The 24,348-nt window shown below is 41.6% G+C and overlaps 1 protein-coding gene across 2 annotated transcripts in view; it reads right to left on the bottom strand.

Moving 5' to 3' along the window:
- The window catches only part of LOC135548731 (opioid-binding protein/cell adhesion molecule-like), a 455,048-nt gene that overhangs the window by 95,661 nt on the left and 335,039 nt on the right, over positions 1 to 24,348 (bottom strand). For both annotated transcript variants that reach the window (XM_064978601.1, XM_064978599.1), the window contains one exon: positions 2,956 to 3,081. In XM_064978601.1, the coding sequence (XP_064834673.1) occupies positions 2,956 to 3,081 (126 nt within the window). The remainder of the gene's footprint in view (positions 1 to 2,955; positions 3,082 to 24,348) is intronic.

Below are 24,348 nucleotides of genomic sequence, written 5' to 3'. Positions count from 1 at the left end.
AAGGAGATGATTGTGGACTACAGGAAAAGGAGGACCGAAGACGCCCCCATTCTCATCGACGGGTCTGTAGTGAAGCAGATTGAGAGCTTCAAGGTCCTTGGCGTCCGCATCACCAACAAACTAAGATGGTCCAAGCACACCAAGACAGTTGTGAAGGAGGCACAATAAAACCTATTCCCCCCAGGAGACTGTTAAGATTTGGCATGGGTCCTCAGATCCTCAAAAGGTTTTACAGCTGCACCATCGAGAACATCCTGACGGGTTGCATTGCTGCCTGGTATGCCTTCGACCGCAAGGCACTACAGAGGGTAGTGCGTACGGCCCAGTACATCACCGGGACCAAGCTTCCTGCCATCCAGGACCTCTATACCAGGCAGTGCCCGAAAAATTGTCAAAGACTCCAGCCACCCTAGTCATAGACTGTTCTCTCTTCTACCACACAGCAAGCGTTACCGGAGCGCCAAGTCTAGGTCCAAGAGACATCTAAACAGTTTCTACCCCCAAGCCATAAGACTCCTGAACAGCTAAACAAATGGCTACCCAGACTATTTGCATTGCCCCCACCTACACTACACTGCTGCTACTCACTGCTGCTACTCTCTGCTATTATCAGCCGCAAAATAGTCACTTAAAAAAATATAAACATTTTATTTTACCCCTTTTTCTCTTGTCTCATCGCTTCAACTCCCGTACAGACTCAGGAGAGGCGAAGTTCGAGAGCCGTGCTTCCTCCGAAACTCAACCCAACCAAGCCGCACTGCTTCTTGACACAACGCACATCCAACCCGGAAGCCAGCCGCAACAATGTGTCGGAGGAAACACCTCACACCTAGCAACCTGGTCACTGTGCACTGCGCCCGGCCCGCCACAGAGGTCACTAGTGCACGATGAGACAAGGATATCCCTGCTGGCCAAACCCTCCCTAACCCTGGACGACACTGGGCCAATTGTGCATCGCCCCATGAGCCTCCCGGTCGCGACAGGCTGCGGCAGAGCCTGGGCTCGAACTCAGAATCTCTGGTGGCACTGCGATGCAGGAGGCCCCCATAGTCACTTTAATAACTCTACTTACATGTACATATCACCTCAATTACCTTGACACCGGTGCCCCTGCACATTGACTCTGTACTGGTACCCCCTGTATATAGCCCCACTATTGTTATTTACTGCTGCTCTTTAATTATTTGTTATTTATATAATTTTTTGTTGTTGTTGGTATTTCTTAAAACTACATTGATGGTAAAAGGATTGTAAGTAAGCATTTCACTGTAAGGTTGTGACAAATCTCACAACTCATTTCACCTGTTGTATTGTGACAAATACAATTTGATTCGATTTGTTGCCTCCAGTCATCCTGGCGACGAACTGTTTCAGTTTCACTCACCCAATATGTTGGACAAAAAAACGGGTGAAAAGGGCAGTGATTTGAATCTCAACACAATCAATCCAACTATGTAGTATGTGGCTAAGGCTATTGCTGATCTATTTACTCTTTATTTAGGTCTCCTTATTAAGCAAGCTAGCTACAGTGTAAGACTTGATAGCTCAATCATTAAGCTAGCTGGAACCTAAAATGACACAGAGCCTTGTACTGTAGCTGCTGGAAGTAGCTGCTGGAAGTAGCTGCTGGAAGTAGCTGCTGGAAGTAGCTGCTGGAAGTAGCTGCTGGAAGGATGTCATGTCATCGCCTGGAAATGGGTGCGTGTCAGACTTCTTCTGCAAAACTTTTTTCCCGCTACGGTGGCTACAGCTACTGGGATTGAAGTAATTTGGTTAACTACCAAGAAATGTGACTCATGCACTAATAAAATAGCTACTCATCTACTCAAACTTGAACGACTGTTAGCATATCTCATAGTTGTCCAAATGTATTTGGCATCGATCAAATGAGCAGGCAGGCCAGCTATATATCACATCACTTGTTAAAACGTTGGTTATTATGGGATTGGGGCAGGCTGCTGCAAGCCGAGCAGGGAACTATTCGTCATTGTATTCACAGTGCAATTTAGACTGGCAACTACACACTGAAAAGTTTGAGGGTTTATCTACCGTCCCCTTTGCTAGATTTGAGCTAATCTGGCTCAGGCTAATGTTGTTGTTGTTGTGCATAGGCAACTGAGGAATAAATAGCCTACTTCTTGGTTGTTGGATTCAATTTAAAGTTCCCAAAAGTAAGACGTGGTATTTATATATTTGCAGAAAACCATTCAGGTTTCTTTTGTGACTTTGGCTAGTGCTTTCGAAATAATTATCTAAACAAAAATGCATTGTGCCTGTAAGCACAGTCCAGTAGTGCGACATCAATGTGAATGGCATAGGTTATATGGCATGGTCTTCTTGCACAACAGGTCTTCTCGAGCTGTGATTGGTAATGGAGCACCGGGTCTGTGTAGATTCCGACCTGGACAAGACGGACAAGTTTCATTTGCTTTTATTTACTGCAGTGTCTATTAATTGCCCAAACGCACGTCCACTTGCTCATTCATTGCGATGGAATTTTCACAAACACCGACTACTTCATTTCCAAACATTCTATGAATAATGAGAAAATGAACATGTGCATATCTATGGCCGATTCACAAAATGTCATTACATTTGATGGTGCTAAATCTGTGTCAATTCCTCTTTAACACTGAAAAGTGTGGAACCATATACACACTGGCCCAGCGTTAATTTATAAAATGTCAATCACCTTAGATTTGAGCATCTGTGGCCTCCATTTAAGAACATCCGCAATTACTTAAAATGTGTCACTGGTGTTACCATCATTGATGCTACTACTCCTAGCCTACTCCTTAAAAATGATTGAAAGTCATTTAAGCTGCCATATCAGTTGATTTAGAATAGAACAATTCTGTTAATTTGATAAACAAAAAGACATGCCCAATGCCACTTCAATTCAAGAATGACAAACCTCAGTTTGCAGAGTTAGTATTGGTGGAGGCCCTGTCTTACCTTTTGCCGAGCGATGCTTCCATATGATGTTGGGTTCTGGTCGTCCAATGGCAAGACACATTAGAGTAATGTTGCTGCCCTCGTTCACTGTGATGTCCGTCGATATGTTTGTGATCTTTGCAGGTACTAAGGAAAGTGGACAAAAAAACATAGTACTTTCAATTAGAATTTCATTCAATCATTCAAATATACATTTAGTAAGAATATAGATACAGCACTTTTGTTAGAAAAATGTTGACTTCATCTCAACCATCACAATTCAAACCATAAAAACCATGTAGCAAGCTTACAACTCATTTATGTCATTACTATATAGAACATTGTACATTCTCACGAGACACTATCATATATAAATGTATAAATATATACTTTAGATAGGCCTATGCCATTTGAATGTTGGATTTCAGTCTGCATTGACTGCTATGTAGGTGTAATAAAACTCAAAATTGAACCTGGACTTACATGTTGCATTTGTGACATCCAGTGTAGCTAATAAGGGTTATTATAATGGATAGGAAAGGCAGATAGGTATGTAACCAGTGATTGGGGACCATGGGGTGAATGGTTTGCTCTCGTACATCTCATTGACCTTTATATCTAATGCTCTAATTATTATGCATTTCTAATGTTCATTTCTGGCTCATTTAGGGGACAGTTCCTAACCTACTTTTAAATGCCACAGAATAGCTTTCTCCAATCCTTACAGATTTGGCTTGTCACCTAAAACCCTCACAAACTTTTCAGATGCACAATTGAGAGCATCCTGTTGGGCTATATCACTGCCTGGTATGGCAACTGCACCGCACACAACCACAGGGCTCTCCAGACACATCACCAGGGGAAAACTACCTGCCCTACAGCACCCGATGTCACAGGAAGGCCAAAAAGATAATCAAGGACAACAACCACCCAAGCCACTGCCTGTTCACCCCGCTACCATCCAGAACGCGAGGTCAGTACAGGTGCATCAAAGCTAAGACCGAGACACTGAAAAACAGTTTCTAGCTCAAGGCCATCAGACTGTTAAACAGCCATCACTAGCACAGAAAGGCTGCTGCCTACATACAGACTTGAAATCATTGGCCACTTTAATGAATGGAACACTAGACACTTTAATAATGCAATTGTAATAATATTTGCATATCCTGCATTACTCATCTCATATGTATATACTGTATTCTATACTATCTGTTGCATCTTCACCTATGCTGCTCTGTCATTGCTCATTCATATATTTATATATTCTTATTCCATTCCTTTACTTAGATTTGTGTGTATTAGGTATTTGTTGAGGAATTGTTAGATATTACTTGTTAGATATTGCTGCACTGTCAGAACTAGAAGTACAAGCATTTCGCTACACTCGCAATAACATCTGCTAACCATGTGTGTGACCAATACAATTTGATTTGATATTGATGAGATGTTCCGTTACAAATCAATGAAGATAATACAAGTAAATTACTGAAAGTATACTGAGCAAAAATATAAATGCAACATGTAAAGTGTTGGTCCCAGGTTTCATGAGCTGAAATAAAAGATAAACAAAAAGCTTATTTCTCTAAAATGTTGTGCACAAATTTGTTTACATTGCTGTCAGTGAGAATTTCTCCTTTGCCAAGATAATCCATCCACCTTACAGGTGTGTTATATCAAGAAGCTGATTAAACAGCATGATCACTAAACAGGTGCACCTTGTGTTGGGGCCAAAAAAAGATCACTCTAAAATGTTTATTTGTCACACAACACAGTGCCACAGATGTCTCAAGTTTTGAGGGAGCGTTAAATTGGCATGCTGACGGCAGGAATGTCCACCAGAGCTTGTTGACAGATAATTAATGTGCAGTTCTCTACCATAAGCCGCCTCCAACATTGTTTTAGAGAATTTGGCAGTACGTCTAACTGACCTCACAACCGCAGACCAAGTGTAACCACACCAGCCCAGGACCTCCTCATCTGGCTTTTTCATTTGTGGGATTGACCAAGACCAGCCACCGGACAGCTGATGAAACTGTGAGTTTGCACAACTGAAGAATTTCTGAACAAACTGTCAGACACCGTATCAGGAAGCTCATCTGCGTGCTTGTTGTTCTCACCAGTGTCTTGACCTGACTGCAGTTCGGCGTCATAACGATCTTCAGTGGGTAAATGCTCACCTTCAATGGCCACTGGCACGCTGGACAAGTGTGCTCTTCACGGATGAATCCCGATTTCAACTGTACCGCAGATGGCAGACAACATGTATGGCACCGTGTCGGTGAGTGGATTGCTGATGTCAACGTTGTGAACAGAGTGCCACATGGTGGCGGTGGGATTATGGTATGGGAAGGCATAAACTACAGACAACTATCACTTTTTTTGACGGCAATTTGAATGACATGACGAGATCCTGAGGCCCATTGTCTTGCCAATCACCCACCGCCATCACCTCATGTTTGATCATGATAATGCACGGTCCCATGTCGCAAGGATCTGTACACAATTCCTGGAAGCTGAAAATGTCCCAGTTCTTCCATGACCGGTATACTGACCAGACATGTCACCCATTGAGCATGTCTGTGATGCTCTGGATCGACGTGTACAACAGCGTTTTCCCGCCAATATCCAGCAACTTCGCACAGCCATTGAAGAGGAGTGGGACAACATTCCACAGGCCACAATCGACAGTCTGATCAACTCTATGCAAAAGAGATCTGTGACCATGAGGCAAGATACTGACTGGTTTTCTGATCCATGCCCCTACCTTTTTTTAAGGTATCTGTGACCAACAGATGTACAGTATATCTGTATTCCCAGTCATGTCAAATCCATAGATTAAGGCCGAATGACTGTATTTAAATTGACTGATTTCCTTACATGAACTGTAACTCAGTAAAATAGTTTAAATTGTTGCATGTTGCGTTTATATTTTAGTTCAGTGTAGTTCGCCTTTATTTAAGGTCAATTTCACTTACGAATTTGGTGCCCTATGAAATATACTTTTGCTTTCACTAGCTGGACATATCCGTTTTGTTGAACACAGACGTTTGCAAAGTAAGTATCTGAAGATGGTCAACACAACATGTAAATATCAGAGCCTGATTTTCATTACAGATACCTTAATCAGCCATCACTGGTTCTTATCACATCAATAATGCCATAAGTACATTATAAACCATCTCCAACCCTCTATCAACCGTAGCCGGTCAACGGTAGCAACAGCAGTCAAGTGCTTTCAAAACAGGTATAACACCTCAACCAAGGAATCTGACATTTTGTTGTAAAGCGAAGGGACACGCTAAACTACACTGCAACTCCCTCAGCGGGTCTTAACCTTTGGTAGTCTAGTTTCCCTCAATGTGACTTCAGAGCGAGGAGACCTGACCAGACTAACTGGCTGATGAAAAGCGGGGAGCAGAGTCTATACATCTCAGCCCTCCAAGTCTCCTGCTGAGATGAATGGGCTGGAAAGTCTGTGAAGGAAGAGTCTAGAGGGTTGACATCATTGTGTCAGCATTTTTCATGCTGCGGTTGGGAGCGGGTAGTATGACAGACAACATTGGGCTGAAAATATATTTTGTCATTCTGCAGATGATTTGGAAACGGTCATCTTTCTGCTTTGTGTGAGTTAGCCTAGGCCTACCTATTGTATTAAACGCACAACTTTGTCCCATTATTCACACACTCTCAAGATTCGCTGCTTCAAGTTAAGTAGCCCACCTCTCCTCTCCTAGTTGGTCGTGAGAGATCAAGTGCGCCTAGTATACTGTATGTGTGGTCTTTATTAAATAGTGTAGGATGCCTATGCATGGGCGGAGAATCACGTAGCATTTATCTTTCCAATTCAATTAAATATGACAATGAATATCCCATTGAGCATGGTGAAGTTATTAATTGTACTTTGGATGGTGTAACAATACACCCAATCACTACAAATATACTCAGTTATCGGAGAGGAAGGAAACCCCTCAGGAATTTTACCACGAGGCCATTGGTGAGTTTCAAATAGTTTATAGCTGTGATAGGAGAAAACCGAGGATACATCATGAATATGGTAGTTACTCCACAATACTAACCTAATTGACAGATGAAAAGAAGGAAGGCACTAAAGTAATACTGCAAAAAAATGTGGCAAATCAATTCACTTTTTGTCCTGAATACAAAGTGTTGTGTTGTATTGTATTTTCCCCAAACATTACTGAGTACCACTGTCCATATTTCCAAGTATAGTGGTGACTGCATCATGTTATGGGTATCCATCTAATCGTTAAGGACAGGGGAGTTTTTCAGGATCAAACAATTAATGGAATGGTGCTCAGCACAGGCAAAATCTTAGAGAAAAAACATGGTTCAGTGTGCTTTCCACCAGACACTGGGAGATGAATTCACCTTTCAGCAGGACAATAACCTAAATCACAAGTCCAAATCTACACTAGAGTTGCTAATCAAGAGGCAGTGAATGTTCACGAGTGGCTGAGTTACACTTTTGACTTAAATTTGCTTGAAAATCTATGACAAGACTTAAGTCTTGGTTGTCTACCAATGATTAAATGCCAGGAATAGTGAAAAACTGAGTTTAAATGTATTTGGCTAAGGCGTATGTAAACTTCCTACCTCAACTGTAATTTATCAATAGCCAGAAATTGTCAAAGACTACAGCCACCCAAGTCATATATCAATTTAACAGAGCTTGAAGTCTTGGGGAAATAATGTGCAATCCAGGTGTGCAAAGCTTTTAAAGACTTACCCAAAGGTGATTCTAATGTGTATTGGCTCTAGGGTGTGAATACTTATGTAAATTACATTTCAGTATTTCAATTTCAATACTTTTAAAAAAATCCACAAATACTGTATGTTTTCACTTTGCCATTATTGGGTATTGTGTGTAGATGGTAGAGACAAAAATCAAATGAATCCATTCTGCATGTAGGCTGTAACACAACAAAATGTGGATTAAGTCAAGGGGTATGAAAACCTTCTGAAGGCACTGTATTTGTCTCTGCCTGCAAATCATCCTCATAAAAGGTAGGCTATATACTAGATACAAAGCGTAGCTCAAGAGAAAGTGCAAGTGTCCGCTTTCATCATTGATGCTGCTTCAAGTTTAGTAGTAATACTTGCGAGATCAGGTGTGCGTTTGGTCTCAATTAAATAGAGTAGGCTTACTTGTCCCAAATTTGCTGGGACAAGTGTGCTGAGTCACATACGCATAAAATAACATTACGGGACTGCAGTTGAGTTCGGGACCAGCTCTTTCAGTAGCGCCCAGCAGGTGTGGGCAGGTGTGGTATGAAAACCTGCAGGTGCGGGGCGGGAGCCAATGACTAAATAAGTCCTGCTCAAACCTCTACCGAAGTCATCTAGCTTGATAATGGCGGTTGCCAGAGATTAAAACATTCTCAGTTGCAGTGCCCTGATGGTAGTCAGAAATCAAGACCCCAGGAAATGCGTTACTCTGTTCATTTCAGCACAGCGAGGGAGGGGAGGGAGCTGATAATCAAGGTCTGTGGATGTTGGAAGATTTCTTTAGGGTGTTTATTTCACGATGGAGCTTTTCAATTTCCTGTTCTTATATGAATGGCTCCAAATGGAAAAAGTTACATGACCTTAGGTTGGAGTCATTAAAACTTGTTTTTTAACCACTCCACAAATTTCTTGTTAAACAAACTATAGTTTTGGCAAGTCGGTTAGGACATCTACTTTGTGCATGACACAAGTCATTTTTCCAACAATTGTTTACAGACAGATTATTTCACATATAATTCACTGTATCACAATTACAGTGGGTCAGAAGTTTACATACACTAAGTTGACTGTGCCTTAAAAACAGCTTGGAAAATTCCAGAAAATTATGTCATGGCTTTAGAAGCTTCTGTTAGGCTACTTGACATATTTGAGTCAATTGGAGGTGTACCTGTGGATGTATTTCAAGGGCTACCTTCAAACTCAGTGCCTCTTTGCTTGACATCATGGGAAAATCAAAAGAAATCAGCCAAAATCTCAGAAGAAAAATGTAGACCTTCACAAGTCTCGTTCATCCTTGGGAGCCATTTCCAAACGCCTGAAGGTACCACGTTCATCTGTACAAACAATAGTACATAAGTATAAACACCATGGGACCACGCAACCGGCATACCACTCAGGAAGGAGACGCATTCTGTCTTCTAGCATATTGTGGTGCCGTTAAGTGCAAATCAATCCCAGAACAACGGCAAAGGACCTTGTGAAGATGCTGGAGGAAATGGGTACAAAAGTATCTATATCCACAGTAAAACGAGTCCTATGTCGACATAACCTGAAAGGCCCCTCAGCAAGGAAGACGCCACTGCTCCAAAACAGGCATTAAAAAGCAAGACTACAGTTTGCAACTGCTCATGGGGACAAAGATCATACTATTTGGAGAAATGTCCACTGGTCTGATGAAACAAAAATAGAACTCTGTAGCCATAATAACCATAGTTATGTTTGGAGGAAAAAGGGGGAGGCTTATAGGGTGAAGAACACCATCCCAAACGTGAAGCACGAGGGTGGCAGCATCATGTTGTGGGGGTGCTTTGCTGCAGGAGGGACTGGTGCACTTCACAAAATAGATGGCATCATGAGGGAGGAAATTTATGTGGATATATTGAAGCAACATTTCAAGACATCAGTCAGGAAGTTAAAGCTTGGTCGCAAATGCGTCTTCCAAATGGACAATGAACCAAGCATACTTTTAAAGCTGTGGCAAAATGAATTAAGGACAACAAAGTCAATGTATTGGAGTGGCCATCACAAAGCCCTGACCTCCTCAATCCTATAGAAAATTTGTGGGCAGAACTGAAAAAGTGTTGAATGGGCCAAAATTCACCCAACTTATTGGGGGAAGCTTGTGGAAGGCTACCTGGCATGTTTGACCCAAGTTAAACAATTTAAAGGCAATGCTACCAAATACTAATTGAGTGTATGTAAACTTCTGACCCACAGGGAATGTGATGAAATAAATAAAAGCTGAAATAAATAATTCTCTCTACTATTATTCTGACATTTCACATAGTTAAAATAAAGTGGTGATCCTAACTGACCTAAGACAGGGAATTTTTACTGTTATTAAATGTCAGGAATAGTGAAAAACTGAGTTTAAATGTATTTGGCTAAGGCGTATGTAAACTTCCTACTTCAACTGTAATTTATCAATAGCCAGAAATTGTCAAAGACTACAGCCACCCAAGTCATATACTGTTCTCTCTGCCACCGCACGGCAAGCGCCAAGTCTGTGACCAAAAGGCAACTGAACAGCTTCTACGACAAAGCTGAATATTTGATCAAATTGCTACCCGGACAATTTACACTGACCCCCTTTATTATTTATGTATTTATCTTAACTGACTCTCCCTTGCCCTGGCTCTATGCACACTCACTACCCCCCCCCCCCCCCAATCAGTATATCCTAATTGCCTAGTCACTATTACCCCTACACATGTACATACTGTATTACTTCAATTACCTCACCTAGCACCTTATACCACCCACCACTGCGACTTGTATGCTCTAGTCGGCTGGCCCTTGCTACATATTCGTCGCCAGACCCACTGGCTCCAGGTCATCTACAAGTCCATGCTAGGTAAAGCTCCGCCTTATCTCAGTTCACTGGTCACGATGGCAACACCCATCCGTAGCACGCGCTCCAGCAGGTGTATCTCACTGATCATCCCTAAAGCCAACACCTCATTTGGCCGCCTTTCGTTCCAGTATTCTGCTGCCTGTGACTGGAACGAATTGCAAAAATCCCTGAAGTTGGAGACTTTTATCTCCCTCACCAACTTCAAACATGTGCTATCTGAGCAGCTAACCGATCGCTGCAGCTGTACATTGTCTTATCGGTAAATAGCCCACCCATTTTCACCTACCTCATCCCCATACTGTTTTTATTTATTTACTTTTCTGCTCTTTTGCATACCAGTATCTCTACCTGTACATGACCATCTGATCATTTATCACTCCGGTGTTAATCTGCAAAATTGTAATTATTCGCCTACCTCCTCATGCCTTTTGCACACAATGTATATAGACTCCCCTTTTTTTCTACTGTGTTACTGACTTGTTAATTGTTTACTCCATGTGTAACTCTGTGTTGTCTGTTCACACTGCTATGCTTTATCTTGGCCAGGTCGCAGTTGCAAATGAGAACTTGTTCTCAACTAGCCTACCTGGTTAAATAAAGGTGAAATAAAAATAAATAAATAAAATAGCGTATACCCTTGCACATTGACTCAGTACTGGTTCTCCTTGTATATAGTGTCGTTAATGTTTTTATTGTGTTACAATTTCCTTTTTCATTGAGCAAATATTTGGATTGCACACTTTTTAACTCTGCACTGTTGGGAATGGGCTCGTAAGTAGGACAAACCTATAGGTAGAAATGGTAGGATAAAATATTTTGGGAAGTGAAACGTAGCTGGATTCTCAAGCTTGGCAGCGACGATTCAGAAATCTCCGGTTTTATAGTAAGATGCTCTAAAGAGCCAAACAGCAGAGGAAATTCTGAAGAGGTCAAATCCTTTACACTAAGGAATAGAGGAGTATGAAATACATGGCCACATTGTCACGACTTCCACCGAAGGTGGCTCCCCTGCCTGTTCGGGTGGCGCTCGGCGGTCGTCGTCGCCGGTCTACTAGCTGCCACCGATCCCCTTTTCTTTTTCTGTTTGGTATGTCTTATTGGTTGCACCTGTTTCTTGTTTGAGTTTGGTTCAGGACTATTTAAGCCTGTTCGGTCCGCCTGCTTTTGTGCGGGCTTGTTTTCTGTTAGTCAAGGTTGGTTGCATGTTGTGTTCCCTGTCTGTTTGTGCCCAGTTTTGGGTTGGACACTTTTGTCTTCGCCTGTTGTTTTTGGCTTTAATTGTGGATACCGCAATAAAGTTTGGATTCCCACATTTTCCTCTGCTCTCTGCGCTTGACTCCGCACCCACCCCTAATGGCTGAATGACACACATTGTTTCCTCAGAAATCCCAGCAGAGCAAAACGTGTGTGTGTTTTTTTTATGTGCGTGCATGCGTGTGTTTATATGTCTGTGCGACCTTGGACTACTTTTTACAGCAGATGTGCAATCTATAATCGACTCAAAATCCACATATTCGATTTAATTACTATAAAATTTGTATCCGACATTAATGGAATCTTTTACTTTAGGAATCATGACAATGTACTTTTGGCAAATCTCATCCATTGACATCTGCCCACACATCAAAGGCATTGTTACAGCTATGTTCTCCAAATCTATAGTTGATGTTAATTTATAACCAATCCAAAATGGTTAAAAATTTAAAACGGATTACTAAAGATTTTCCAACCTTACTACCTGTACACCTAGTCCCCAAAAACATCAGAGCCAACTTCTAGTGTCTCACCAACATACAGTATATAGGTATGTACTCATATGTATTCCTAAACTAAGTACGTACTCATTGTCAAATCAGGGAAGCACCCAGAGTTATAGAGCAGTAACATCTCCAAATATTTGAGTCTGGAAAACATCATAAAACACTGGGGCTTGGGGCTGCTTGAGCATTGACGGGAGGGAAAACTAGGCCGATATCATGCTGGTTGGTGGGAGGGAAAAGGGTGACACCTGGCTTTAAACTTCCAAGCTCTTCAATTCAAAGGCAGCTCTGCTCCAGGGACTGGAACTCATACAGTAGCATGCCTGTGTTCTAGGCTCCGGTCCAAATAATGATGTTGCATGAAAGTCAAATGGAATTATTATTTGACCCTGCTGGTCATCCATGAACTTTTGAATATCGTGGCCATGTACTGTTATAATCTCCACCCTGCACAACCAGAAGAGGACTGGCCACCACTCAGAGCCTGGTTCCTCTCTAGGTTTCTTCCTAGATTCCTGCCTTTTTGGGAGATTTTCCTAGCCACCGTGCTTCCACATCTGCATTGCTTGCTGTTTGGGGTTTTAGGCTGGGTTTCTGTATAGCACTTAGTGACATCGGCTGATGTAAGAAAGGCTTTATAAATACATTTGATTGATTGATTTGATTGAATCACAAAGGTATTGCTTACGCTTATAGCTGTATTCCATTTATTTTTATCCCCCCAAAAAACTAATATCACAACCGTTATACTCTGTAACTGTTTTCAAATCACCATTGGCCTCATGCTGAAATCCCTGAGCAGTTTCCTTCCTCTCCAGCAACTGAGTTAGGAAGGGTGCCTGTATCTTTATAGCGACTGGGTGTATTTATACACAATCCAAAGTAATAGTAGTTAATAACTTCACCGTGCTCGAAGGGATATTCAGCATTTGCTTTTTTTTATTTTTACACATCTACTGTACCAATCAGTGCCCTTCTTTGCGAGGCATTGGAAAACCTCCCTGGTCTTTGTGGTTGAATCTGTGCTTGAAATTCACTTCTCGATTGAGGGACCTTACAGGCAATTGTATGTGTGGGGTACAGAGATCGACTAGTCATTAAAAAATCATGTTAACCACTATAATTGAACACGGAATGAGTCCATGCAACTTATTATGAGATTTGTTAAGCACATTTTTACTCCTGAACTTATTTAGGCTTGCCATAACAAAGGGGTTGAATACTTATTGATTCAAGACCTTTCAGCTTCGAATATTTTATTAATTTAAAAAACAAATCTACGAAAAGTTCCACTGAAATTATGGGGTATTGTGTGTAGATCAGTGACACAAAATCTCAATTTAATAAATGTTCAATTCAGGCTGTAATACAACAAAATGTGGAAAAGGTCAAGGGGTGTGAATACTTTCTGAAGGCACTGTATATGCAGACATGTGCACAGATAGGGGTCTACCTGTGCCCTCCCACTCCAATGCGCCCTTCTGGGAGGTGGTATATATTAGGGCAATAATTGCGTTAAAGTAATTTCATCATGGGTCCCTGATATGTAATACACAGAAATGTATAATTATGGATATTAATGTCATTCTTTTCATGGTGATGTATTATAAATAGGTACACAAATGTAGGAACATGTAATATCCTTCTTTGCATGTTTGGGTATTATTCTACAAATTATTATACATTATTTTAATGAGCTCCGCCACAAACAAGACCAAATTTAGTTGGTATGGACCGGACCAAATCTAAACCAATAATAGACAAGTTTGGACATCAAAGTACCTAGTTTAACTTCTGCTTCCAACTCACACCCTCAAACACGTAGATCCCCTGAACGCAGCTCACTCTCCAGATCTCAATCACCTGAATTCTAATCACCTGTTCACACACTTGTATGGCATATCTCCAGTCAGAACAGAAAACAGCACAAACTTTTCCCCGTCACATTTTCTGTCTGGTGCCTGCATTGCCTTCATTGTTGTTTTCTATACTAATGATACTTTGATAGGAACGCACACATGTCCCGAGTTAAGTGCCTTATTGCGTTATCATAATAGTTTCTGCATATTGTGTTATGTCGTTTCTACTGTAGTACACAGTATGTACAGTGCATTCGGAATATACTCAGACCCCTTGACTTTTTCCACATTTTCTTATGGTACAGATTTATTCTAATATAAATGTTTTTTTTAAATTCCTTATCAATCTACACACATCAATCTACACACCCCGTAATGACAAAGCATGTTTTTGGTGGAGGGCTGCAGAGAACGTTGTGCTTCTGGGAGTTTCTCTCATCTCCACAGAGGTACTCTGGAGCTCTGTCAGTGACCATCATGTTCTTGGTCACCTCCCTGACCAAGGCCCTTCTCCACCGATTGCTCAGTTTGGCTGGGCGGACAGCTCTAGGAAAAGTCTTGGTAGTTCCAAACTCCTTCCATTTAAGAATGATGGAGGCCACTGTGTTCTTGGGGACTTTCAATGCTGCATACATCTTTTGGTACCTTTCCCCAGATCTGTGCCTCAACAAAATCCTGTCTTGGAGCTTTACGGGCAATTCCTTCAACCTCATGGCTAGGTCTTTGCTTTGACATGGACTGTCAACTGTGGGACCTTATATAGACAGGTGTGTGCCTTTCCAAATGACGTCCAATCAATTGAATTTACCACAGGTGGACTCCAATCAAGTTGCAGAAAAATCTCAAGGATGATCAATGCAAACAGCATGCATCTGAGCTCAATTTCAAGTCTCATAGCAAAGGGTCTGAATACTTATACAAATACGGTATTTATGTTTGTTTGTTTGTTTATAAATGTGCAAACATTTCTAAAAATCGGATATCACTTTGTCATTATGGGGTATTGTGTGTAGATCGAAGAAAAATAAATATTTAATCAATATTAGAACAAGGTTGTAACATAACAAACTAGAAAGGGGAAGGAGTCTGAATATTTTTCAAATGCACTGTATGTATGGAGCACAATGTATTCTGTTTGTATCCCTTTATAGCCGCAGACACGCAAGGTACGAATTTCGTTACCTTCATGGTGTTATACTCAATTGGGCGTATGTAGCTAACTACATTTGTCTATTAATTCTGTAAAACAATGCTAATTGCGTCAGAGAAGTATTAGCTTGTGTTGTGTCCTTTGAAGCTGCCATGGCCTTAGACTATAATGTCCCGGAAAAATCCTGACTTCTTGTCTCACATAACAAAGAACTTGATCCCAAACTTGTGTTTTTTGGAGGGAATATATTGACGGAACACCAGCCTACAACTTCCATAAAATCAGGGACTCATCAAAGCATAGGTCCTTGTATGGCAAAAATGTCCAACCAAATGGCGATGTCAGGCTGGTAAGAACATTTTCCTTTTGTGTAACAGGTCATTGAGGTTGGCAGTAGCATTGTTGATGAAATGTAGGCATCGCAACAGAACAAGGAAGCAGTCTTGGGAAAAGAGAGCAGCAAATAAGAGAGTTGCAAACATAGAATCCGTGCTCCATTATCCCCTTTAGGCAATTCATCTTCACTATTCCCATGAGAAGGACTGTCACCAGGAAGGTTAACATTTCACTAATTGTGGTTGTCATCCATTTAGTGAGCTTCCCCCTCACTCCTGGCTCTCTCTTCTCCTGTAGCTCCAAGGCATAGTGATTGGTCTCCTCCACTGTCTCCCACCAGCTCCTCTATCAGAACAAACTTGTAGCACTCTGCCTCAGAGGGAGATGGCAAGGGGCTTTGCCCTCCAGAGTGGGACTCAAAATCAACAGCAGGACCAGGAGGGGTGAAATGGCTGACGGACTTCCAGCTACCTGTACTTCACCCAGTGTTGGTCGGCCTTCATCAACACCAGCATCTTCAGAGAGCCCTGGGACTTTGTTGGCGGGCAAGGGGTCCTCAGATTCTTGGCCAAAAGGATGGGGAGGGCAGCACCTAACTGTCACTGTCAGAATCTGATTCCTCACTTTCATACTCAGAATTACACCCAAAATGTTCACATTTGTGAGTTGTCTCCTTTTGAAAGACATTGCTAATGCTACAACTTAGCCCACTAGCTACATACAGTACACACACAACAACACTGAATGTGAGTTCCAGAGGTTAAGTGAGTGACTGCCAGCACTCTCCATTTGTATCAATAAATTATTATCAGAAAATTGTTGTGCAGTAATAATTTATTTATTTACAGTATTATTCACATTTTCAAGTGCTGGTGACAAATCATGGATTCCGATTCTTGCATAGATTGTAATGGACACATATGTGTGTAAAATCATTTTGTGAAGGTTGTACTGACTATGATGAGCTAATGCTAAGCTAATTGCCAGCTGTGTGTGGAGCCATTTTGTTGACATTAAACAAAGCATTCTGGGTGTCACGTAAACATCTGACAGACCAAACATGTTATTACAAAATGAGGTGAAGCGATGGTTCACTTGTTTTTCGAGTAAACTTCCAGAAGTGAATGATGGGAAGTGAATTATGGTAGATGACACACCCCCTTCAACATGCATATTGCAAACAGACCCAACTCATCTTGTCACCTCTTTTTATCTTTGTTTGACGTGGAAAAACAAACATGGCGCCGTGCACAAACTCTACCAACCGTCGGATTACTTTACACTTTTAGTAGGTGTTTTACTAAATTATTTAGAACACTGGTGAGCCCGTGATGTGAATTGTAAATAATAATTGCTATTAGCTAATTCATATTATGGTTTCTGTCAGCTGAGAGTTAGCTAAATATGTCTGCTTATATTAGCTCACCGTTTCTCAGTCAGCGATAGGACTAATGTAGCCTGCATTTTCCTATTTGGGTGAGAATTGTTGTACTGTTGCTAATTCTTTCAAAGTCTGAACATTGCATACATAAATAAAATGCTCACATTGAGGACATAAAGACTGTGTTTCTGCAAAATGTTTCTGTTAAAAAAAACTGAGTGGCCATCTCAAACTCTAACTGTTGCATCAATCCTAACTAGTTGTTCTATGAAGTGTTCTAATCACACCGGTTTGAGTGTACGCTGCAGGGACCACTATAAATTGATCACGCCCATGTGCTCATGCACATCATAGGGGTAAATGTAATATAAAAATTATGTCAATCGTTCGTTCTTACCACCAGTAATAGACTGCGAACAGTTAAAATGCTAATTTGCTAGCAAGATCTTTGGGTGAACCTTGACTGCGAGGCATTACTGATGCCAAAAGCACTCTAGAAATGGGCACAATAAGAACTGTCATTGAATCCATTTAAAATACATGGCCATGAAGGAGAGTAATAATTCTGATAACTGAAAAGTGACTTTTTCACAAAATAGAGGGACACAAAGACAACAAATGTGGTACAGTGTGGAAATTATATAAAATTAGTGAATGAAATGCAGAAATTGAAAATGCTGAAAATTATTTTGGGTTGAAGTTTGAACAGTTTATTGGTCGCATACATCGTTTAGCAGATGCTATAGTGGGTGCAGTGAAATGCTTATGCTACTAGCTCCTAACAATGCAGTAAAATGTCAATCAAGTACACAAATAATAATAATTCTTAAAAAAACATAAATAAAACAAGACATTTCAGAATTAATAAATTAACAACCCAAATAGCACTGTAACAATAATTCAAATGCAATCTCTGCATTCAGAAACCAAGATTGAACTCTTTGGCCTGAATGCCAACTGTCATGTCTGGAGGAAACCTGGCACCATCCGTATGTTGAAGCATGGTGGTGGAAGCATCATGCTGTGGGGATGTTTTTCAGCGGCAGGGACTGGGAGAGTAGTCAGGATCAAGGGAAAGATGAGCAAAGTACAGAGAGATCCTTGATGAGAACCTGCTCCAGAGTGCTCAGGACCTCAGACTGGGGCAAAGGTTCACTTTCCAAAAGGACAACGACCCTAAGCACACAGCCAAGACAACACAGGAGTGGCTTCGGGACAAGTCTCTGAATGTCCTTGAGTGGCCCAGCCAGTGTCCGGACTTGAACCCGATCGAGCATCATCTTTCTTTTTGCTTTGTCATTATGTGGTATTGTGTGTAGATTGATGAGGGAAAAAAACAATGTAATCCATTTTAGAATAAGTCTGTAACGTAACAAAATTTGGAAAAAGTGAAGAGGTCTAAATACTTTCCGAATGCATTGTATGTTCACTAGAAGAATTAACACAAGATATACTAAGAATGTTATGTACAGTAGTAGATATATTAGAGTGAGCTATGTCAAGAATCCAGTATATAAATAAATATGTGGTGTGAATAAAACATGTAACTAAAATGCAATGTTACAATCAACTATGGCAAGAATACAGAATTTAAATACACAGTGTGAAATAGGAAGTGTCCAGTGGCGTCCAGTGTTGGTAATCAGGCCTACTACTGTTCGTCTGCAAACTTGATGATTGAGTTGTAGGTGTGAGTAGTCACGGGTGAACATGGAGTACAGGAGGGGGCTGAGCATGCACCATTATGGAACCCCTGTGTTGAGGATCAGCGAAGTGGAGGTGTTGTTTCCTACCTTCCCCAACTGGGGAAATCCCGTCAGGAAGTCCAGGACCCAGTTGCACATGGCGGGGGTTCAGACCCAGGGCCTTGAGCTTGGTGATGACCTTGGAGGGTACTATGGTGTTGAATGCTGAGCTATCGTCAATGAACAGCAGTCTTACATAAGTATTCCTCTTGTCCAGATGGGATAGGGCAGTGTGCACTGCGATGACGATTGCATCGTCTGTGAATCTATTGGGGCGGTAAGCAAATGGAAGTGGGTCTAGGGTGTCAGGTAAGGCAGAGGTGATATGATCCTTAACCAGACTCTCAAAGCATTTCATGACGACAGAAGTGAGTGCTACGGGGCGTGCCATCAGTCTTGTGTGTTTTCATGTTCATCACTCACTCACTGTCAAAGTCCCTACATCAACGCATAGCTACTCTGCTACAGATTTTTTTTTTATGTGAAAATGCAAGCGCCTCACTCAAACGTCACATTTGCTTGTAAACAAAAAAAAATACTCTATAACCTTTCATTCTCATAACACACATCGCTAACTGAGTTATACATTTACATAAAGATTTTTTTTTAAATGGGTAAAATCATTTAATTGGGATTATATTTTGATATATCAAATTGCTATGGAAACATGAAAAATCAGGGAACCGGTGAAGTAGTGATCGACAGCATCACCTTGAAAGGCAAACATTTCTCAGAGACGCAGGCTTGTGAATGTCACTCCAATCCCTGTTTGCCCCTTAGAGATGCCACCAGAAACCCCAAGGGTGAAAACTAACTAGTACCCTCAACATTGATGCGATATTAAATCCTTACATGGGCGATAGATTTATTTCTGGCCTTTATTATAATTGCTTGCCTGTTACCACCTCTGGGGGATCATGGAAGCTAAGCTGTTTGTGCAGAACATGCTGAGTGAACGTAACAGTGGGTTTGTGTAGCAATTGCCACATCTCTTCCACTCTAATAATGTTATTAATGGGGCTGTGTTTATGGCAGTGGAATGGGCCACTGCTTCATCACCCCTGTTAAAGTGGATCTTTTGGATTGCTCTCATGTTATTAAAGGTTAGGAAAAATGCACGAGGTAATTACATTTGCTGTCTTTGCTGTCTAAAACAGCAGTCTGTTGTAGATGTGCAGGTATTTGTCTATGAGAAAAAAGCTGACATTTGTTTACAGAAATGTTGTGGTTTATGATATCGAGAGCTTAGTACTATAAGGTTCTATCTGCATTTTTGTCACCTACTGAGTTATTGACTTAGCCTTGCTCTGTTCAATGTTCTCTACATACCCCAATTCATGTTAAGTTCAATAGATTACAAGATAGAAATTTCTGACACCATTCAAACCAATTCGAAACCAGTTCGAAACTTTGCAGCCAATTATCTCAGAATTGTCTTTTTGCAGATAGAACATCATAGTCCCAAGCTCAAACACACAAAAAAATATTTTAAACCGCAATAGACTTCTTTGAGTTCATTTTGATCGGGGGAAATCTTTGGCATTGTGATATACAGTGCATTCGGAAAGTATTCAAACCCTTTGACTTTTTCCACATTTTGTTACGTTACAGCATTATTCTAAAATTGATTAAATATTGATTAAATTTTTTCATGAATCTACACACAATAACCCATAATAACAAAGCAAAAACAGCTTTTTAGACATTTTGGCAAATGTATAAAGATCACATTTACATAAGTATTCAGACCCTTTACTCAGTACTTTGTTGAAGCAGCTTTGACAGCGACTACAGCCTTGAGTCGTCTTGGGTATGATGCACAAGCTTGGTACACCTGTATTTTGGCACACCTGTGTTTTGGAGTTTCTCCCATTCTCCTCTGCAGATCCTCTTAAGCTCTGTCAGGTCGGATGGGGAGTGTCACTGCACAGCTATTTTCAGGTCTCTCCAGAGATGTTCGATCGGGTTCAAGTCCAGGCTCTGGATGGGCCACTCAAGGACATTCAGAGACATGTCCCGAAGCAACTCCTGCGTTGACTTAGCTGTGTGCTTAGGGTCATTATCCTGTTGGAAGGTGAATCTTTGCCCCAGTCTGGAGTCCTGAGCGCTCTGGAGCAGGTTTTTATGAATGATCTCTCTGTACTTTGCTCCATTCATCTGTCCCTCTAACTGGACTAGTCTCCCAGTCTCTGCCGCTGAAAAATCCTCACAGCATGATGCTGCCACCACCATGCTTCACTGTAGGAATGGTCCCAGGTTTCCTCCAGACGTGACGCTTGACATTCAGGCTAAAGAGTTCAATCTTGGTTTCATCAGACCAGAGAATCTTGTTTCTCATGGTCTGAGAGACCGTTAGGGGCCTTTTGGCAAACTCCAAGCAGGCTGTCATGCACTCTTTACTGAGGAGTGGCTTCTGTCTGGCCACTCTACCATAAAGGCCTGATTGGTGGAGTGCTGCAGAGATGGTTGTCCTTCTGGAAGGTTCTCCCATCTTCAAAGAGGAACTCTAGAGCTCTGTCAGAGTGACCATCGGGTTCTTGGTCACCTCCCTGACCAAGGCCCTTCTCCCCCGATTGCTCAGTTTGGTCGGGCGGCCAGCTCTAGGAAGAGTCTTAGTAGTTCCAAACTCCTTCCATTTAAGAATGATGGAAGCCACTGTGGTCTTGGGGACATTCAATGCAGCAGAAATGTTTTGGCACCCTTCCCAGGTCTGTGCCTCAACACAATCCTGTCTCGGAGCTCTACGGACAATTCCTTTGACCTCATGGCTTGGTTTTTGCTCTAACATGCACTGTCAACTGCGGGACCTTATGTAGACAGGTGTGTGCCTTTCCAAATCATGTCCAATCCATTTAATTTACCACAGGTAGACTCCAATCAAGTTGTAGAAACATTTTAAGGATGATCAATGGAAACAGGATGCACCTCAGCTCAATTTCAAGTCTCATAGCAAATGGTCTGAATACTTACTGTACGAAAATAAGATATTTCAGTTTTTTATTTTTAATACATTTAATATATTTATATATATATATATATATATATATACGCATATGTTTTTGTTTTGTCATTATGGGGTGTTGTGTGTAGAATGATGAGGAAAATGTTTAAATTAATTCATTTTAGAATAAGGCTGTAAGATAACAAAATAAGGAAAAAGTCAAGCGGTCTGAATACTTTCTGAATGCACTGTATATATACTCTACCAAAAATGTTCTGCAGCACTAGCCAATGTCAGCAAAACATTTTTTTGCCAGCTGTCTAAACTTAGTTATCATGGTCGAATTACTGACGCAGGACATGTGCCCAGTGTCCCTGATCCTCACGGGCTCCAGTTGATTTTGTTAGTCACTCTCACTCAAATGCCATATTAAAATAGCATAAATCATGGCAAAATGTGTAGAATTGCAGTTAATATGTTTCAAAACGGCAAAGTTTCTCTCAGCCCCATGGCAAAAGGTGTGGAATTGCAGGAAATTAACTCAAAAACTTTTTCACTCTGCCATCATAAAGGGGCCACTAAAATGTTTGGCTTTAGGGCCCCCAAAAAGCTAAAGCCGGCCATGGTTGGTTTAGTAAAGTCCAAATCACTACTGTAACATGATAAGGAAAAATCTTAGAGCAGCTGATATTTATTAAGCATCAGATATTATGTACATGCATAATTTGCATCTTTGCCTTTGGATAAAAGCCCAAAATAAAGCTTGGCAAAATAGCCTTGAATGTGCTTCTGGTTCACACCCGCTCTAAAATCATTATGTAAATGAGTATGGGAAGGCAGCGCAAAGCAGGCCAAATAGCCGTAGAACTCAATAGGTGAGAAATTGACTCTCCACTCCCTGTGGTAGGAAAAAAAATGAAGAGAGCACTTAATGCGTTACAAAGAAAAAAGCTTAGGAGCTGACTCTCCAATTTCTATTCTCCTAATGTCGCCAGAATATTTCAAATGCCTCATTACTTGTGTTTGAGGGACTAAATTAGAGGCTCTTCTCCATCCAATAATGAGTCCTAACGCTTATTACGCCAATGTGCATTAAATTGAGAGGCCAATTCTTCCTCTTTTAGACTCCCCTTATGCTAGAGAGTGCTAGGGCCTAATCTAAAAACAGAGAGTTACATCATTACACTTGAGGAAACCATAGAGGATAATCCAGTAGTCCGTTTAGAGGGCTTTATAATTGAATTGAATTATGCTTGCCCTCTGACACGCCACATTGTGAGTGACATTTTGCTCAGGAGATGGCATACGTTTTGAGGCCAGCCTAGAAAGACTGCCAAAATCCACCACTGTTCGGAAGGCTAAAAGGATTAGCGTTGTCTGAAATAACTCACTGAATCAGGTTTGCAGGCAATGGAAGCCAATGTAATTTTGGTCAGATAAACATCTTTATGCTATATACTCTTATCTACAGTTGAAGTGGGAAGTGTACAAACACTTACGTTGGAGTCATCAAAACTCGTTTTTTAACCACTCCACAAATTTCTTGTTAACAACTATAGTTTTGGCCCGGTTAGGACATCTACTTTGTGCATGACACAAGTAATTTTTCCAACAATTGTTTCAAACAGATTATTTCACTTATAATTCACAGTATCACAATTACAGTGAGTCAGTGTCACGAATATTACCGAATAACCTGAGAGAGGACGTCCGCAGGGAGCTGGCTTGTCGGGACACTACGCTCAGCCTGGATGAACTGATAGATCGGTCGATCCGGTTAGACCATCTGCTAGCTGCTCCCGGACGTTCTGAAAGGTCCTGTTAGTTCCACCTCCTGACGCTCCCGCTCCTATCCCGATAGAGCTAGGAGGGGCCGCATCTAGGGAGATCGGAGGAGGAGGCTCCTCCTGTACCAGTTGTGGCCGGAGAGGGCACACTTCAGGTCGGTGCTGGAGGAGTTCATCTGGGAGTCGAGAGGGCAGGCAGAACACTCCTCGGTTACCCCAGGTGAGTCAGCACCACACTCTCCCAGAGTTTCCTGTTGGTCACATGTTTTTATTCATTTGTTTCCTTAAATTTTTTCCCTCTCTCCAGCATAAGGCGCTAGTCGATTCAGGCGCAGCTGGGAACTTTATAGATCGCGGACTCGCTCAGAGGTTGACGATTCCGTTAGTTAAGGTAGAACCCCCTTTCCCCGTGCACTCTTTAGATAGTCGACCGTTAGGGTCAGGGCTGGTCAGGGAGGCCACAATTCCTTTGGAGATGATTACGCAGGGGCATCATAAGGAGCGGATTAGCCTGTTCCTTATCGATTCACCTGCATTTCCCGGTGGTGTCGGGGATTCCCTGGCTAGCTATTCACAATCCGATGATTTCGTGGAAACAGGGAGCTCTCCAGGGGTGGTCTGATGAGTGTTCAGGCAGGTGTGTAGGAGTTTCCATCGGTGTGACAACGGTGGAGAGTCCAGACCAGGTTTCCACCGTGCGCATTCCCGCTGAGTATGCCGATTTGGCTATCGCTTTCAGTAAAATGAAAGTGACCCAATTACCACCCCATCGACAGGGGGATTGCGTGATAAACCTCCAGGTAAATGCTGCACTCCCCAGGAGTCATGTGTATCCTTTATCCCAGGAGGAGACGT

The sequence above is a fragment of the Oncorhynchus masou genome, chromosome 11 (genome assembly GCF_036934945.1).
Source record: "Oncorhynchus masou masou isolate Uvic2021 chromosome 11, UVic_Omas_1.1, whole genome shotgun sequence".
Lineage (NCBI taxonomy): Eukaryota > Metazoa > Chordata > Actinopteri > Salmoniformes > Salmonidae > Oncorhynchus > Oncorhynchus masou.
The sequence above is the reverse complement of the archived record's forward strand: the minus strand, read 5'-3'. Positions and strand labels throughout refer to the sequence as shown.